This window comes from Pygocentrus nattereri, chromosome 13 (genome assembly GCF_015220715.1).
Source record: "Pygocentrus nattereri isolate fPygNat1 chromosome 13, fPygNat1.pri, whole genome shotgun sequence".
Taxonomy (NCBI): Eukaryota; Metazoa; Chordata; class Actinopteri; order Characiformes; family Serrasalmidae; genus Pygocentrus; species Pygocentrus nattereri.
In genome coordinates, this window is record NC_051223.1 from 36,552,616 (window position 1) to 36,572,615 (window position 20,000).

The 20,000-nt window shown below is 43.4% G+C and overlaps 1 protein-coding gene across 5 annotated transcripts in view; it reads left to right on the top strand.

Annotated features, from left to right (window-relative positions):
* arhgap44 (Rho GTPase activating protein 44) overlaps nt 1-20,000 on the top strand; it is a 47,751-nt gene that overhangs the window by 18,561 nt on the left and 9,190 nt on the right. For 3 of the 5 annotated variants that reach the window (XM_017715311.2, XM_017715314.2, XM_037543944.1), the window contains exons 4-18: nt 186-262; nt 2,084-2,195; nt 4,467-4,543; nt 6,291-6,408; nt 6,525-6,593; nt 6,690-6,771; nt 6,976-7,103; nt 10,037-10,148; nt 10,960-11,041; nt 14,683-14,763; nt 15,090-15,203; nt 15,481-15,572; nt 15,762-15,951; nt 17,541-17,558; nt 18,034-18,207. In XM_017715311.2, coding sequence (XP_017570800.1) covers nt 186-262; nt 2,084-2,195; nt 4,467-4,543; nt 6,291-6,408; nt 6,525-6,593; nt 6,690-6,771; nt 6,976-7,103; nt 10,037-10,148; nt 10,960-11,041; nt 14,683-14,763; nt 15,090-15,203; nt 15,481-15,572; nt 15,762-15,951; nt 17,541-17,558; nt 18,034-18,207 — 1,526 coding nt within the window. The remainder of the gene's footprint in view (nt 1-185; nt 263-2,083; nt 2,196-4,466; nt 4,544-6,290; nt 6,409-6,524; nt 6,594-6,689; nt 6,772-6,975; nt 7,104-10,036; nt 10,149-10,959; nt 11,042-14,682; nt 14,764-15,089; nt 15,204-15,480; nt 15,573-15,761; nt 15,952-17,540; nt 17,559-18,033; nt 18,208-20,000) is intronic. The other 2 variants (XM_037543943.1, XM_017715315.2) reach the window with 2 other exon arrangements.

Genomic DNA, 20,000 nt, shown 5'->3' on the forward strand with positions numbered 1-20,000 from the left:
TTTAAAGGATAATGTAGCTGACAAGTCAGTAAAGCTAAAAGTCATACCCTGGCTGATATTTACTGTATTTGTGGGGTAAATTTGATTTATTTGCTGAGGTGTCACAGTGAGGCTCCTGGTTCAGTGGGGAGACTTCAGCTGTTACCGTGTCTGGTTTAATGATGTTGTTCTTTTTTTACGTGCAGAAAAAGCTGCCCCTCACGACACTCGCCCAGTGCTTAATAGATGGAGCGGCTGTTCTGGGGGATGACTCGCTGTTGGGGTAAACACACACACACACACACACATGTGCAGTACTTTGATGTGTCTGCTGAAGAGCTCTACTGCTGCCCTACTGCTGCTGCCCTTCAGCTCTACTGCAGTTTTCTGTTGTTTTTGCTGTAGCCCCGTTTTTGAACGTCAGACTGAAACAACAGTTTGAGCTCAGTTCTTCTGCATGTTGCTCAGCTCTTTTCAGCTCTTTTCCTCTAAAAGAAGTTCTTGGCCAGATGAAGGAAGAAAACCCTCCAGACTCTCTGACGGCTGTTTACGAGACTAGAATCAGATCCAGAGTCAAACTGAGGAAGCAGCTTTAAAACTCCTGCAGTCAAAGATGTGTTTTCACTGCTCAGCATCTCCTGGATGGCCATTGTGGTTATGTAGATGTATATTTGTATCAGACGTGTTACTGTAGCACAGAGTTCACATTCTTCCACTGAAAACTTTCTCAGTACATCCAGGAAAAGAAATTTGTGGGTTCCACATAGCAGCGTAGCTTTTGATTTAAACTGTGCCTTTGGTTTACTTTACTTGTTGCCATTTAGCCCATTTAGTGTGCTGTAAGTGTGTAAGTTAATGATAGTAACTGATCTGCATCACTTCACATAACAGCGTATTTATCTGGACAGTCTCAGATGCTGTTGGTCTCAGCTTCTCTGTCAATGTAGTTGCTGTTTATTGCCTTTGTAGAACAGCACAGTCTCCAGTCGGTGACGAGTCCACATGTCCTGATGAAACTGGTCTTTAAGACAGTTTCAGTCATCTACAGAGCTCTTCCTGAGGAGGACGCTCCTCTCGCATCCTGACAGTGTGGCAGTGGTCTGAGCTGATGAAGAGTGAAGGTGCTGGTCCACTGTGAGATGATGCTGACAGATCGCTTATCAAAACACTCTGGACACTGAGCTGTTTGAGGTGGTGGCTGTGAAGTGTCCATGTCTCACACCTCCAGTGAGTGTGGATGGAGGTGCTGTCTGAGAGAAAACTGCAGGTTCCTGGTCTGATCCAGTTCTGAAGGTCTTCAGTGGGGATGATCTCATGGTACGAGCAGGATGGTTCTGTGGAGTGGAGAGTGCCATATAGAAAGGGTTGGATGTTCAGGTGGAAGCTGGATGTCCATTGATTTATGCTCTGGAGATGCTGACAGTTCTGTCCTGCTGTCCTCTCACAGCAGGGAGGGGCTTACAGTTCAGCTGGAGTGGACCTGAATCTTGTGGTTTCTCCAACACTCCTGCTGTCAGAGTCAGAAATGGTGTTAAAGCGAACACGTGGCCTCGCTTTGCGCTGAAACTGCCTCAGGCTGTTTACAGACATGCTGGGACCACTATGGAGTGTGAGGACCATCTAAAGAAGACCACTATTTACAGGAAGACGTCCACAAAGGACAATAATGTCCACTGAGTTGGTGTAAGGAGAACATTGATGAGATCGCTCAGGTTTAACTGGTCTTTTGTTCAGGTTGACCCGTCTGCACAGACAGACCAGCTTCCATCCTGAGCAAGTGGTTCTCCGGGACCAGGTTCAGGAACATGTGTAGTTCTAGATAAAATCCAGAGTCCAGATTTAAAGCCATAAACTCATGCAACAGAGCTCCTCAGTTTAGATGCTGTAAATGTTATATATATAATATTACTGTTTACCTGAATAATATTTGAGGAATTGTAGGAGAATCATTATCAAATCTGAGCCATCAAAGATCCAGACTTTCCTCTGGGGTTCTTCAGGGAAACACAGGTGGCACTGAGCAAAGAACCCTGTGGCTTAGAAACTGTGTGTGTGTGTGTGTGTGTGTGTGTGTGTGTGTGTGTGTGTGTGTGTGTGTGTGTAGGAAGATGCTGAAGCTCTGTGGAGAGACGCAGGACCAGCTTTCTCAGGAGCTGCTGCTGTTTGAGGTGCAGATGGAGAGGGAGGTCATAGAGCCGCTCTACACGCTGTCTGAGGTCTGAGATCAACACTGTCACACAAACACCATCATATAATGTACATATAGCAAATTAATGCCTGTAAACCTTTATTCATACAGCACTGTATGCTTTAGAATTATTATGTCTATAAAGTGTCTTGCACAAAATTGAAAGAAAATCTGAGACCGATTTCGTCTGTAAACAGTGATATTTAGATTTAGAACCTGCAGTTAATTCAGTCCAGACATTAAATATTAAACTGCACAAATAGTCTGTTTTCAGTTCACTATAATAAACGATATGATGATGATGACGACTAAATCATAGTCACCAGACGAGTCTACGAGGCCGAACCTCCTCACTACTCATGCTGTAATCGTGTACTTGAGTTAAAGTAGAGATACCCAAGGTAAAATATTCCTCCAGTAAAAGTAGAAGTTCCTCCCTTTAGACCTCCACTTGAGAAAAAGTACTAAATTATTTACCTTCAAATGTACTTAAGTATAAAGTAAAAGTACTAAAAGAGTAATTCTGGCTCTGATGTCCTGTTATCATTTTTATAACCAGACTGGCTTCATGAACTCATTTCAGGTGAAAGTCCTCCAGCGTCTCTCTTGGTAAACCAGTCTTTTAATAGAACGTCATTAATTAGTGACGCTGACGTCTATTAAAATGATCAGAAGCACAAAACACTGAAGGTAAACAGTTTCCATCAGGGAGAACCAAGTGGCTCTGAAATCACTTTTTACACACAAGCAAAGTTTCAGTTTCAGATTTATTTACAACTTAGTTCCAAGTTTAAGTTGAATAAAAACTGGCTTTAAACTCAGGATCACAGATGAGCTCCTTTACTATGTTGATCTGTAGGCGTCTGTTCATAAACATAAACCAGCCCAAACTCATTTACTATAAAATGAAATGGTGTTTGTAGAAATTCAGAAAAAAGCCGCGTCAGTCTCGACTGCATATGTGGACATATTTCTATATTGAGCTCTATTTACACAAAGTTAGGTTAGTTCATCATTTATGTTGAACAGACTCTCCCAAAGTTTTACGCTGCTGCGCTGACGTTGAACCGCGTGCTGCACTGGGTCGGTCTGACCAACAAGTCAAAACCAGCTCTAAACAAAGTGACCGCTGGGCCCTGATTGGTGCTCTGGCTTTGCGCTTCTTTCGTTTTGACATGTTACGTTTTTAAACACACAGAAACCAAAAGGAACGACAGATTTCTCAAAATGTAGGAGGAAAAAGTCGGATATTAGACTCTGAAATGTAGTGGAGTTGCTGAATACATCATATGAGTCCAACAAAGGTCAAGTCAGGCCTGTGGCTCTGCCCTTTTATTTATTATAATTTTCTGTTAATATAAGCTCGTTTCACTTTGAGCTGCACTACAATCCCCAGCATGCACTGTGCACTCTGACCCTGCTCACTCCAAAGAATCTACACCACCAAAAGAAAAAAAGGGAAGGTTGGAGTTTAGTCCAATCAAATAGTCAGTTTTAATGAGCCTCCTCCTCGAGACATTTACAGATGTTTATCGTTCTTTAGCTGATGCTGTGTTTTATTTACACATTTTTAAGTAGTTCATGTAACATTTCCTGGTTTACAACAGAAGCCTCTATTCTGCATTTGCATTTTTGTAGCATATTTTGAATAAACATTGGCTGGTGTTTAATTGAAATGTTGGCTAAAGTTGAAATAACAACACAGGCGTTTTTTAAATATGGCCTTTTGGTTGTTCAGTGTGAAGCCCCTGATTTATGATAATAATATAATAAAAGACAAAAAATAATAATATAAATTATTGCACACACACACACACACACACACACACACACTTTCTAAGCCGCTTCTCCCTCAGGGTTGCGGGGGGATGCTGGAGCCTATCCCAGCGGTCATCGGGCGGAATGCAGGATACACCCTGGACAGGTCACCAGTCCATCACAGGGCAGACAGACAGATTCACTCACACATTCGCACACCTAAGGGCAATTTAGCATGTCCAATTAGCCTGATTGCATGTCTTTGGACTGTGGGGGGAAACCGGGGAACCCGGAGGAAACTCACACAGACACGAGGAGAACATGCAAACTCCACACAGAGAAGACCATGGTCACCTGGCTGGGGACCTTCTAAAAACAAAACAATAGAAATGTTTATAGGATTATTTTAAGTGCTTAGAGCGTCAGCCGCTCCCAGAGTTCCTGAGTTCTGAGTGAATAAATAAACTGATGAGCTGTTTCTGCAGTGAAGCTGAGATTATTCCGACGCTGAGTTACTGTTTATCTCCGGATTCTCTCACAGGTTGAAATTCCAAACATCCAGAAACAGAGGAAACATTTAACCAAACTGGTGCTGGACATGGACTCTGCTCGGACACGGTGAGGAAAACACAAGACCAGTCATTCTCAGACCAACATTCCTCTGGACTGAGCGCAGTCTGACTGTGTGGATCATATCAACATTATAGAGGCTTTTTAAATGAAACAGTAGAAGCCGTATCGCCCCCTACGCTTCCTGTAGTGTATTACAGTCTGTCAGAGCGACTGTGTGGATCATATGAACATTATAGAGGCTTTTTAAATGAAACCGTAGAAGCTGTATCGCCCCCTACGCTTCCTGTAGTGTATTACAGTCTGTCAGAGCGACTGTGTGGATCATATGAACATTATAGAGCTTTTTAAATGAAACAGTAGAAGCCGTATCGCCCCCTACGCTTCCTGTAGTGTATTACAGTCTGTCAGAGCGACTGTGTGGATCATATGAACATTATAGAGCTTTTTAAATGAAACAGTAGAAGCCGTATCGCCCCCTACGCTTCCTGTAGTGTATTACAGTCTGTCAGAGCGACTGTGTGGATCATATGAACATTATAGAGCTTTTTAAATGAAACAGTAGAAGCCGTATCGCCCCCTACGCTTCCTGTAGTGTATTACAGTCTGTCAGAGCGACTGTGTGGATCATATGAACATTATAGAGGCTTTTTAAATGAAACCGTAGAAGCTGTATCGCCCCCTACGCTTCCTGTAGTGTATTACAGTCTGTCAGAGCGACTGTGTGGGTCATATGAACATTATAGAGCTTTTTAAATGAAACAGTAGAAGCCGTATCGCCCCCTACGCTTCCTGTAGTGTATTACAGTCTGTCAGAGCGACTGTGTGGATCATATGAACATTATAGAGCTTTTTAAATGAACCCTGTAACAGAGAGAGAGGGTAAGAGAGATAAAGTGAAAATGGGTGGAGTACAGAGTAAGACTGAGGTACTGATAAGAGAAGTGAAGATGAGAAAAGGGGGAGGAACCTTGACAGAACCAGTTCAGCAGGAACTGGTTGGCTATCGTGCTGCAGCGTGGGTGCTACAGGTTTTTATTTTTCCTTCTAGAAGCCGTTTGACTGCATCTAAATGTGTTCAGCAGTTTTTAATGGATATACAGTTTGTCAGTGAGGGAGATGTTTTGTTTACAGACAGATTCACCACTTTGTTTCCATGAGTGAGCTTATTTTTGCACAAACATCACAGAAAGTGACCTGTGATTCAGTCAGTCTCTTTAAGTTCCTCGCTACATTCTCACCTACATTATTATCCACCTTCTTCGCAACGTACTTCACTGTTCCTTACCATGTTCTTCACCACATACATCACTATTCTTCACCATGTTCTTCACCACATATTTCTCTGTTCTTCACCATGTTCTTCACCACGTACTTCACTGTTCTTCACTGTGTTCTTCACTGTTCTTCACCATGTTCTTCACCATGTACGTCGCTGTTTTTCACCATGTTCTTCACCATGTTCTTTATCACATACTTTACTGTTCTTCACCATATTCTTGACCATGTTCTTCACCATGTTATTCACTTTTCTTCACCATGTACTTGACCTTGTTTTTCACTGGTCTTCACCATGTTCTTCACCAAGTTTTTCACCATGTCCTTCTGCATGTACTTTTGTATGTTGTTCTTCACCACCTTCTTCTCTAATGATGGATAAAATTCTGGCTTGCAGGACTAAAAGATCTTCAGTTCCATCAAGTGTCCACTAAGGATGGAATGATGGACTTCAGAAAGTAAAAAAATCTATCTTCATGGCATTCATCTGAAAATGATACTTTCCTCTGATCTGTAGGTGGCACCAGTCCTCCAAGTCTTCCACTTTGTCCATTAAGGAGCAGTCATTAGGAGCCAAAGCCGATGCTCTGAGGGAGGAGCTGGAGGAGGCAGCCAATCGCGTGGAGATCTGTAGGGTAAAAAAGTCTATGGGAGATTCTATTCTCTTTCATCTGCTTTGCATTCTGTTCCAAATTGAGCTCCAGAGTTTGAGGAGTTTCTTCATGTTGCATCTGTTTTTGCTGTTTTTCAGGATCAGCTCTCAGCAGACATGTACGGTTTTGTGGCCAAAGAAACTGACTATGCAGACTATTTCCAGACGGTGCGTATGGGATCTTAATGCTGCTAAATGTGCTAATTCAGCTCATGCAGTGCCAACCTTATCTCTCTCTCCCTGATAATCTCTCTCTCTCTCCAGCTGATCGAGGTACAAGCAGAGTACCACAGGAAATCTCTAGAGCTGCTCCAGAATGTTCTTCCTCAGATTAAAGTGCACAAAGGTGAGAATAATAGATTATATTTATGTTCCTAACATCTCAGTTTGGTCCTGAATGAAATCTCTTATTAATAAATGAATAATGTGCTGCTAAACGAGTTTATCTGATGTTAAATTAGTCTCACTAATATCAGCTGAACTAATTAGAGCTGAATCACAGTGATGTTGATGTTGAGCTGATCTGAGTTGGGTTTGTGTGGACGTGTAGAGTTGTGGGTGGAGAAGCCGTGTTTCGGGAAACCGCTGGAGGACCACCTGAGCCTGACCAGCCGAGACATCGCCTTCCCCATCGAGGCCTGCGTCACCATGCTGCTGGACTGCGGCCTTCAGGAGGAGGTACAGTACACACTGCTCACCTGTACTCGCCTATACTACAGTACACACTGCTCACCTGTACTACAGTACACACTGCCACCTGTACTCACCTATACTACAGTACACACTGCTCACCTGTACTACAGTACACACTGCCACCTGTACTCACCTATACTACAGTACACACTGCTCACCTGTACTACAGCACACACTGCCACCTGTACTCACCTATACTACAGTACACACTGCTCACCTGTACTACAGTACACACTGCCACCTGTACTCACCTATACTACAGTACACACTGCTCACCTGTACTACAGCACACACTGCCACCTGTACTCACCTATACTACAGTACACACTGCTCACCTGTACTACAGTACACACTGCCACCTGTACTCACCTATACTACAGTACACACTGCTCACCTGTACTACAGTACACACTGCCACCTGTACTCACCTATACTACAGTACACACTGCTCACCTGTACTACAGCACACACTGCTCACCTATACTTGCCTATACTACAGCACACACTGCTCACCTGTACTCGCCTATACTACAGTACACACTGCTCACCTGTACTACAGTACACACTGCCACCTGTACTCACCTATACTACAGCACACACTGCTCACCTATACTTGCCTATACTACAGTACACACTGCTCACCTGTACTCACCTGTACTACAGTACACACTGTTCACTGTGCTGACCTGTACTACAGTACACACTGCTCACCTGTACTCACCTGTACTACAGTACACACTGTTCACTGTGCTGACCTGTGCTACAGTACATACTGCTCACCTATATTCACCTGTACTACAGTACACACTGTTCACCTGTACTACAGTACACACTGCTCACCTGTACTCACCTGTACTACAGTACACACTGTTCACTGTGCTGACCTGTACTACAGTACACACTGCTCACCTGTACTCACCTATACTACAGTACACACTTTTCACCTGTACTACAGTACACACTACTCACCTGTACTCACCTATACTACAGTACACACTGTTCACCTGTACTCACCTATACTACAGTACACACTGTTCACCTGTACTCACCTATACTACAGTACACACTTTTCACCTGTACTACAGTACACACTACTCACCTGTACTCACCTATGCTACAGTACACACTGCTCACCTGTACTCACCTGTACTACAGTACACACTGCTCACCTGTACTCACCTATACTACAGTACACACTTTTCACCTGTACTACAGTACACACTACTCACCTGTACTCACCTATACTACAGTACACACTGCTCACCTGTACTCACCTGTACTACAGTACACACTGTTCACTGTGCTGACCTGTACTACAGTACACACTGCTCACCTGTACTCACCTATACTACAGTACACACTGCTCACCTGTACTACAGTACACACTGCCACCTGTACTCACCTATACTACAGTACACACTGCTCACCTGTACTACAGCACACACTGCTCACCTATACTTGCCTATACTACAGCACACACTGCTCACCTGTACTCGCCTATACTACAGTACACACTGCTCACCTGTACTACAGTACACACTGCCACCTGTACTCACCTATACTACAGCACACACTGCTCACCTATACTTGCCTACACTACAGTACACACTGCTCACCTGTACTCACCTGTACTACAGTACACACTGTTCACTGTGCTGACCTGTACTACAGTACACACTGCTCACCTGTACTCACCTGTACTACAGTACACACTGTTCACTGTGCTGACCTGTACTACAGTACATACTGCTCACCTGTACTCACCTGTACTACAGTACACACTGCTCACCTGTACTCACCTGTACTACAGTACACACTGTTCACTGTGCTGACCTGTACTACAGTACATACTGCTCACCTATATTCACCTGTACTACAGTACACACTGTTCACCTGTACTACAGTACACACTGCTCACCTGTACTCACCTGTACTACAGTACACACTGTTCACTGTGCTGACCTGTACTACAGTACACACTGCTCACCTGTACTCACCTATACTACAGTACACACTTTTCACCTGTACTACAGTACACACTACTCACCTGTACTCACCTATACTACAGTACACACTGTTCACCTGTACTCACCTATACTACAGTACACACTTTTCACCTGTACTACAGTACACACTACTCACCTGTACTCACCTATGCTACAGTACACACTGCTCACCTGTACTCACCTGTACTACAGTACACACTGCTCACCTGTACTCACCTGTACTACAGTACACACTGCTCACCTGTACTCACCTATACTACAGTACAAACTTTTCACCTGTACTACAGTACACACTACTCACCTGTACTCACCTATACTACAGTACACACTGCTCACCTGTACTCACCTGTACTACAGTACACACTGTTCACTGTGCTGACCTGTACTACAGTACACACTGCTCACCTGTACTCACCTATACTACAGTACACACTGCTCACCTGTACTCACCTGTACTACAGTACACACTTTTCACTGTGCTGACCTGTACTACAGTACACACTGCTCACCTGTACTCACCTGTACTACAGTACACACTTTTCACTGTGCTGACCTGTACTACAGTACACACTGCTCACCTGTACTCACCTTTACTACAGTACACACTGTTCACCTATACTACAGTACACACTGTTCACCTGTACTCACCTATACTACAGTACACACTGTTCACCTGTACTCACCTATACTACAGTACACACTGCTCACCTGTACTACAGTACACACTGTTCACCTGTACTACAGTACACACTGTTCACCTGTACTACAGTACACACTGCACATCTGTACTCAGCTGTAGTAGAGTACACACTGCTCACCTGTACTCACCTGCACCATAGTACACACGTGGTGTCTTTTGGTCTGCTTTGTTCTGTTCTGTTCTGTATGTATAAACGTGTGTGTGCTTTTCAGGGTTTGTTCCGAGTAGCTCCCTCAGCCTCTAAGTTGAAGAAGCTGAAGGCCTCTCTGGACTGTGGAGTTCTGGACGTGCAGGAATATTCAGTTGACCCTCACGCCATAGCAGGTGTGTTTTATAATGTGTTTTATCATTTATGGGACAGTTTAGTAAAATGTGCACTATGATTGCTTTGATTTATTTCTGTAAGTGCATTATTTTTATTTTTGTATATTACAGAAAAGTTTTTACTTCTGTATTATTTTATACTGATATAATGTATGTACAGTAGTGACGTCTGCATCTGCATCTCCAGATTTCTGTGTTTGATTTGAGAGTTTGGATCAGTTTGCTGCTTTAGTGTGATGTGGGAGATTTTCTAAAGTGGACTGTTACAAAATAAACACACAAAGTGTAACAGCAACACTTTACTGACAGTTCCATTCCTCTACATACCCCATCTACATACCCCCCTCCACATACCCCCCATCTGCATACCCCCTCTACGTACCCCCTCTACTCACCCCCCTCCACATACCCCCCATCTGCATACCCCCTCTACGTACCCCCTCTACTCACCCCCCTCCACATACCCCCCTCTGCATGCCCCCTCTACATACCCCCCCACATACCCACCGCCACACCCCCCCTCTACTTACCCCCGCTACATACCCCCCTCTACATACCCCCTTAACATACCCACCTCCACACACCCCCCTCTACTTACCCCCCTACATACCGCCTTCTATATATCCCCCTCTACGTAACTCCCTCTACATACCCCCTCTACATACCCCTTCTATATATCCCCCTCTACATACCCACTCCACATACCCCCCACCTTTTCCACATACCCCCATATACCCCCCCCCTTCAGTGCTGATTCAGGATCAGCTCCAACTCTGTTAATGACGACCCTGTTGGTGTTGATGTTCTGCAGGTGCGCTGAAGTCTTACCTGCGAGAGCTTCCTGAGCCGCTCATGACCTTTCACCTCTACAATGAATGGATACAAGCATCTAAGTCAGTCACTAAACATGATCGATCACTGTTGATTATTTATGAATAATGACTTATTTCATAGTTTTGGTTGTAGGTTTAGTTGTAGTGTGGGTTAGTTGTAGTTTTGTTTATAATGTGGGTTAGTTGTAGTTTTTGTTATAGTGTGGGTTGTAGTTTTACTTTTAGTTTGTACTGTTGGGTATTTGTTGCTTTGGTTGTAGTTTTGGTCATAGTTTTGGCTGTAGTGTGGTTTAGTAGTAGTTTTATTTGTAGTTTTGGTCGTAGTGTTGGTACAACCCCAATTCCAATGAAGTTGGGACGTTGTCTAAAACATAAATAAAAACAGAATATGATGATTTGCAAATCCTTTTCAACCTATATTCAACAGAATACACTACAAAGACATGATATTTAATGTTCAAACAGATAAACTTTATTGTTTTTTGCAAATATTCACTCATTTTGAATTTGATGCCTGTAACACGTTCCAAAGAAGTTGGGACAGAGTCAGCAAAAGACTGGGAAAGTTGAGGAATGCTCAAAAAACACCTGTTTGGAACATTCCACAGGTGAACAGGTTAATTGGAAACAGGTGAGTGTCATGATTGGGGAGCATCCCTGGAAGGCTCAGTCGTTCACAAGTGAGGACAGGGCGAGGTTCACCACTTTGTGAAAAACTGCGTGAGCAAACAGTCCAACAGTTTAAGAACTTTTCTCAATGTGCAACTGCAAGGAATTTAGGGATTTTATCATCTACAGTCCATAATATCATCAAAAGATTCAGAGAATCTGGAGAAATCTCTGCAAGTAAGAGACAAGGCAGAAAACCATCATTGAATGGCCGTGACCTTTGATCCCTCAGGCGGTACTGCATTAAAAACCCACATCATTCTGTAACAGATATTCCCACATGGGCTCAGGAACACTTCAGAAAACCACTGTCAGTGAACTCAGTTCGTCGCTCCATCTACAAGTGCAAGTTAAAACTCTGCCATGCAAAGCGAAGCCAGATATCAACACCACCCAGAAACGCCGCCGGCTTCTCTGGGCCCGAGTTCATCTGAGATGGACTGACGCAGAGTGGAAAAGGGTCCTGTGGTCTGACGAGTCCACATTTCAAATTGTTTTTGGAAATCATGGACGTCGTGTCCTCCGGGCCAAAGAGGAAAAGGACTGTCCGGATTGTTATCAGCGCAAAGTTCAAAAGCCAGCATCTCTGATGGTGTGGGGGGGTGTGTTAGTGCCCATGGCAGGGGTAACTTGCACATCTGTGAAGGCACCATTAATGCTGAAAGGTACATACAGGTTTTGGAGCAACATCTGCTGCCATCCAAGCAACGTCTTTTTCAGGGACATCCTGCTTATTTCAGCAAGACAATGCCAAGCCACATTCTGCACGTGTTACAACAGCGTGGCTTCGTAGTAAAAGAGTGTGGGTACTAGACTGGCCTGCCTGCAGTCCAGACCGTCTCCCACTGAAAATGTGTGGCGCATTATGAAGCGGAGACCCCGGAATGTTGAGCAACTGAAGTTTTACATCAAGCAAGAATGGGAAAGAATTCCACCTACAAAACTTCAACAATTAGTGTCCTCAGTTCCCAATCGCTTATTGAGTGTTGTTGAAAGGAAAGGTGATGTAACACAGTGGTAAACACGCCCCTGTCCCAACTTCTTTGGAATGTGTTGCAGGCATCAAACTCAAAATGAGTGAATATTTGCAAAAAACAATAAAGTTTATCAGTTTGAACATTAAATATCTTGTCTTTGTAGTGTATTTAGTTGAATACAGGTTGAAAAGGATTTGCAAATCATCAAATTCTGTTTTTATTTATGTTTTACACAACATCCCAACTTCATTGGAATTGGGGTTGTAAGTTGTAGTTTTGGTCAAAGCTTTGGTTGTAGGTTTGTTTGTAGTGTGGTTTAGTTGTAGTTTTGATTGTAATTTTGTTTGTTGTATGGGTTAGTGGTAGTTTTGGTTGTAGTGTTGGTTAGTTGTAGTTTAGGTTATAGTTTTGATTGTTGTGCAGGTTGTAATTTTAGGTGTAGGTTTGGTTAATTGTAGTTTGGTTGTATTTTTGTTGAAGTGTGGATTAGTTGTAGCTTTAGTTGTAGTGTTGGTTAGTTGTAGTTTGGTTGTAGTGTGGGTTGTAGTTTTGGTCGTAGCGTGGGCTGTAGTTTTGGTCGTAGCGTGGGCTGTAGTTTTGGTTGTAGCGTGGGCTGTAGTTTTGGTCATATCGTGGGTTGTAGTTTTGGTCGTAGCATGGGCTGTAGTTTTGGTTGTAGCGTGGGCTGTAGTTTTGGTCATATTGTGGGCTGTAGTTTTGGTCATAGCATGGGCTGTAGTTTTAGTTGTAGTTTTGGTCGTAGCATGGGTTGTAGTTTTGGTTGTAGCATGGGCTGTAGTTTGGGTCATAGCATGGGCTGTAGTTTTGGTTGTATCGTGGGCTGTAGTTTTGGCCATAGCATGGGCTGTAGTTTTAGTTGTAGTTTTGGTCATAGCATGGGCTGTAGTTTTAGTTGTAGTTTTGGTTGTAGCGTGGGCTGTAGTTTTAGTTGTAGTTTTGGTTGTAGTGTGGGTTGTAGTTTTGGTTGTAGCATGGGCTGTAGTTTTGGTCATAGCGTGGGCTGTAGTTTTAGTTGTAGTTTTGGTTGTAGCGTGGGCTGTAGTTTTGGTCGTAGCGTGAGCTGTAGTTTTAGTTGTAGTTTTGGTCGTAGCGTGGGCTGTAGTTTTGGTCGTAGCGTGGGCTGTAGTTTTGGTCGTAGCGTGGGCTGTAGTTTTAGTTGTAGTTTTGGTTGTAGCGTGGGCTGTAGTTTTGGTTGTAGCGTGGGCTGTAGTTTTGGTCGTAGCGTGGGCTGTAGTTTTGGTCGTAGCGTGGGCTGTAGTTTTAGTTGTAGTTTTGGTTGTAGCGTGGGTTGTAGTTTTGGTTGTAGCGTGGGCTGTAGTTTTGGTCGTAGCGTGGGCTGTAGTTTTGGTCGTAGCGTGGGCTGTAGTTTTGGTCGTAGCGTGAGCTGTAGTTTTAGTTGTAGTTTTGGTTGCAGCGTGGGCTGTAGTTTTGGTCATAGCGTGGGCTGTAGTTTTGGTCGTAGCGTGGGCTGTAGTTTTAGTTGTAGTTTTGGTTGTAGCGTGGGCTGTAGTTTTGGTCGTAGCGTGGGCTGTAGTTTTGGTTGCAGCGTGGGCTGTAGTTTTGGTCATAGCGTGGGCTGTAGTTTTGGTCGTAGCGTGGGCTGTAGTTTTAGTTGTAGTTTTGGTTGTAGCGTGGGCTGTAGTTTTGGTCGTAGCGTGGGCTGTAGTTTTGGTTGTAGCGTGGGCTGTAGTTTTGGTCGTAGCGTGGGCTGTAGTTTTGGTCGTAGCGTGGGCTGTAGTTTTAGTTGTAGTTTTGGTTGTAGCGTGGGCTGTAGTTTTGGTCGTAGCGTGGGCTGTAGTTTTAGTTGTAGTTTTGGTTGTAGCGTGGGCTGTAGTTTTGGTTGTAGCGTGGGCTGTAGTTTTGGTCATAGCGTGGGCTGTAGTTTTGGTTGTAGTGTGGGCTGTAGTTTTAGTTGTAGTTTTGGTTGTAGCGTGGGTTTGTGTGTTTGCCTCACTGCTCTGTGTGGATGTTGTTGTGTGTTAATTGTTGTATTATAATTGTGAGCGTGGTTTGTTTGTGGGTTGTTTGCTGTAGTGAGCAGGATCAGGACAAGTGTCTACAGGCTCTTCTGCTAGTGTGTGAGAAACTGCCCAAAGCCAACAGCAACAACTTCAGGTAAGTACCAGCGTGAGACTCGCGCCGTTCAGCTGGTCAAGTTTAGTAAACACAGTTCACACTGTTTAAAGCTCGTCTACCAAACGTGTGACTCCCTGACAATGTTTCCGTCTGTCATTTCTGTAAGAGTGAAAGCTGCATTATGCACGACTAATGCAAAGTCATCAAAATCATATGCATTATATTTAGTCTATTAAAATATTTCATTTATAACTTGCGTTAATATATTAGTCAGGGATTTGCTGACTGATATAACTATTTTCTGTTATCTGATCTATTAGAGCAGGTTTGTTTTTTGCAGTAATGTTTCTGTTTCCTGTCTCCAGATATTTAATAAAGTTCCTGGCAAAGCTGAGTGAGTTTGAGGACGTTAACAAGATGACTGCAGGAAACATAGCCATCGTCCTGGGACCCAACCTGCTGTGGCCTCAGACAGAGGGGTGAAGACTTATTCACATTCACTCGTTCACACCATTCACTCACTCATATTTAACAGTTAAATACAATTGTGTGATTAATTACATGGTAATTTACTGTATATGAAGCTCTGATATTATGAGACTGTGCGTTCGGAATTCTGAGTTTTACATCTTTCAGTTCCTAAAAATTCCATAATCATGACAGAATATGAGTCTGCTGGTTTGAGTATTAATGGATGAATGTAAAATCACTGCTGATCTTTTTTCTGCTCATTCTTCTGTTTGTCTTTATTCTCAGGACTATAACAGACATGATGACAACTCTGTCCCTGCAGATCGTGAGGATCATTGAGCCCATCATACTGCACGCTGACTGGTTCTTCCCTGGAGGTGAGAGACAAACCTCAGTGTCAGACTGACCAGTGTGACCAGTCACAGTCTCAGAATGACCAGTTTGACCAGTCACAGTCTCAGAGTGTGTAGCTGTACAGTAATCTCTAATAATCTGGATTATGTGTTTTTATACTGACTGTCTCTGAAATCTGTTACATTTATAAATGATTGTGTCTTTTCTGTCAGATATCGAGTTCAATATAACAGGGAACTACGGCAGTCCAAACCACACCAACCACAACTCCGTCTACAGCTCCCTCTGCCCCGACACTGACCGCTCTGATCACACTGACCACATTGACCACAGACTGGAACACAGACGGCCACTCAGCGTCGCCACGGACAATATGATGCTGGAGTTTTACAGGAAAGACGGGTAGAACTTCATTCAGACTCTGTTCCTCCACCTGTGTTCTCCATCTGTGTGTTCTCCATCTCTCTGTTCTCTGTTTCTGTTCTCTCTCTGTTCTCTGTCTCTCTGTTCTCTGTTCTACTTTTCTGTTATTGTATTTAGGTTTGAGCTGCCGATGTTTGTGTTGTTAATCTGTAGCCGCTTTGCTGAAAATGACATTTTTTGCTTAAGGAACGTTTTTCCTAGTTAAAGACCCGCGTGCGTTCTCACCCAGCAGAGCTCAGCTGACGCTCCATTCAGATCACGTTTGACTTTGTGTCAACGTGTGGTTGGTTAGTGTAGTGGGTAACACCTCTGCCTTCTACACTGTAGACTGGGGTTCAATCCCCACCTGGGTAAACACCCTACACTATACCAATAAGAGTCCTTGGGCAAGACTCCCAACACCACCTTCACCTACCTGTGTAAAAATGATCAAATTGTAAGTCACTCTGGATAAGAGCGTCAGCCAAATGCCATAAATGTAAAAAATGTAAAAAAACTTTCAGAGCCTCGTTAGTGTGGCCGTCTCAAAACAACCGGAGACGCAAATTTCACTGTTCTGGAAAACAGCAGGCATTGTTCTGTCGGCACAGCTGACTGACTGCAACCAACAGATATCATTTATTACAACTGAAACACAATAACATCCCAATATGCTGCTCATAAACAGAGTCAGGGGATGTTTTTGGTTCTCTGGGTTCCACTATTACATAAAATATCCCTATAAATGAGGAGGAAAAAGTTCAGTGTGTCGACATGGCATCTGTTCATGAGTTGAAAACATCCTGCCCTTCAGTTAAACCATTACCGCCAGCCCAAACCCTTCTAATAATTAAACCAACAAGAACAATAAAAGTATCTCATTTCCATTCAGTTAATGAAGTGAAACATGTCATAAGAAAGTATTTGTCAAAGTATTCACAAATTTGTCCTTCAGATGTCAACTTCACTATTTATTATTTATCTCAGAAACTGTGTTTACTTATGAGTCTTTATAACAAATAATGAGGAACATGGAGGGTGCAAACCTCTGACTGCTGCTGTAATTCTGCTCATTTTTACTTCATAGACATTTTGGGCTTTACTAGAGTAGATTTACATCATTTTCCTCATACTGTTCATCTCTGTTCACCCGCTGTCTGAAACGCTCTGTTAGAGCTCCTGTGTCTTTAAGCCCTGCCCCCCGATGAGCCCAGTGTGCTCTGACTGGTCTGCTTGCCCACCCTGTTCTGATTGGTCAGCCTCCTGAGCGGTTCCGCCCCATCCTCCTGTAACAAAGGAAAAGGGCTGGAATTCCAACAAGGCCTTTCAGTCAGCTGAGAAAAGTGGATTCTGTGGGAGAGAGTTTCTCTCAGTGGAGGCAACGCTGAGCTTTGGGACTCTGCAGAACGTTTACGTGCACAAAAGCTACAACACACTGAAAGCAAAAGGAGAAAAAGAGTAACGTCTTTAAATTTATATTAAAATACTGAAAGCTCTTATAGACACCCCATGTGTTCTTTTATTCCCTTCTTATTTTCACTCTCACTGTTTAAATGTGTTTAACTGAAGATTTTCTCCTCCTAATGCAGCATCAGGAAGATACAGAGGTTCGTTTATCTTCTCACTCACAATCACAGTCGTCATTACAGCACCAGACCCTCTGCACTTACACTGAACCTTCTGTACAGACACCTGTAACCATGCTCGATACACACACACAGAGAGCTACGACATGAGAAAGACATGAAGCTGGAAAATTTAACAGAACAGAACCGAATGAATGAAAATGAGAAATGAATGAATGAAGAGGAGGTAAAAGTTGTGTTTAGCTGAGTGATTGTGAGTGTGAATGACTTTTAGCTCTAATCCCAGTGACCTGATTGGCCTGCCTGTATATGTGTGTGATCTGATTGGCCATGTGAAGTGATCTGATTGGCCAGTAAGTGATCTAATTGGCTGTGTGAGTGATCTGTTTGGTCTTGTGAGTAATCTGATTGGCTGTGTGTGTGTGATCTAGTTGCCCACGTGGGTGATCTGATTGGCCAATTGAAGTGATCTGATTGGCCGTTTCCGTGGTTTCAGTATGGGTGTGCGTGTGATGGACAGCTCCTGGGTTTCCCGCAGAGGCTCTTCTTCCTCTTCGTCCCAGAAGAGTTCGTCCACGCCTCCCTCTGATTCACTAATCCCTGAGCAGCTGGGGGAAAGCTTCACCTCCCCCACCCAAACTCCACCCCCTAATAGCAGTGACAGGACCAGGTAAGAGACCCCTGACCCCAGACCTCCCCACAACCCTGCAGTACCTAAGATTCACACCATACTGTCCTCATCCTGACCCCTCTGAGTTCTCATTGTCGTGCCTTTCTGATGTTTAGTGGAGGCCTGTGCAGGGCAGATTCTTTAGTCCCACAAAATTTCATCCTGCAGAAAATCTTGTTTGTCACGCACCTGCATGAAAGCCAAACATTTTGTCCCAGCCACAACGTAAACCTTCTGTCCCGCTCCCACCCGCAATCCCGTATAACTGGTTTCCATCTATGTTATGACTGCCATCAGTACAGATCTACAAAAACTAGGGGTGGCACTGTGAGAGAGAGAGAGAGAGAGAGAGAGAGAGAGGGAGGTCATTACCCACCTCCCCCCTTTGTTTAGCTCTAATGTAGTCTAATGCAGCTAACAACCAGTGGAAGCCCAGTAAGTAGCACCAATTGTCAATTGTCCATTTAAAAGGGAACTCCACTGATTTTTCAAAAACTTCTCACAATAATTGACTCTGTTTACAGCTGTTTATTCAGAGTGTTTTGGTGTGAAACGCTCCGCTCTAGAGAAACTTACTGAGTCAGAATTGTTCACAGTGGTGATAGGAACCGGACGCCCGCCTCTAAAAGCTCCCTCAATACACATGAAATGGTTATGATGACTGAGACGCTGTTTTATGATAGTTTTGAGAACTTAAACTCCATTCATGGTGGAGGGATACATGCAGGCCTCTGTGAGGCAGAATTGTCCCCAAAGAAAACGTATTATTTCAGATTTTCCACTATTTTCCATCAACTCATGTAGGTTCTCTGGTGGTTCTGGATGGTAAATAAAATGTCTATATTTGTGTTGTAGTCATGGCGACCCCTGGTTCTTATCACCACCACTGTAAAGACATCTGAACCGTCTCACACCAAACCCCTCTGAATCACTCTGTTTACACCTCACACACTGAACTATGGGGGAATATTGAAAAATTCCCCTTTACAACAAAAGCAAAACCAGTTAGCTCTCTGGATAAGCCCCGCCTCCACATCTTATGTGATACTTTATTATTATAAACCAACCACAAATGTTTCGCATCACAGTAAATTTAACCATTTATCATAAATTAGATAATAATATTTAGGACGTGCCAGTCTACAAAATTCTGTCTCATCAATCATTTCAATATTTACTTTTTGCTATTTTCCATCACACCCTCATCTGCACTTCCTGTAGTTCATAGCTCCGCTAGGGGGCCTCACCGTCTGGATGTCGGTGCTGAGGTCAGGATTGTCCAGTCAGCTTTTCAAAAGTCCAGCAGATTAACGCAGTAGAGTCAGGAGCTTGACGTGGAAAGACTGGACACTCCTGATCTGCAGGCTGTTACACCAGATCAGGCATGACCACAGCAGGCATTCTGACCTCTTCTCTGATCTCTGATGGACTTTACTGTGTGGTGTCTTAAGCTGTATGACTCACTGTTATATGTAAACATGGACTAAAGTACATTATTAGAGTGAAACACGGCAGAACCAGAAACCTGAACGTTGTGTTTTAGTTCATGTTTATAGAAACAGAGTCAGTTTAGCAACTTTAGTCGTTGAAGATCAGTAAGTGTTCGGTGTTTCACTCACTACAGTGAAATATATCTTGACTGAGATTTTTAATGCAGGAAAAAATATCTTTAGTTCATTTACTTTTTAATTTTTACTCTTTACACTCGTTTAATATACTCTGTTGTTCTGTTCCGGAATTGTGAATGAAGACATTAATCTGAAGGTTTTCTTTGATGTTTTGGGGAAGATTAA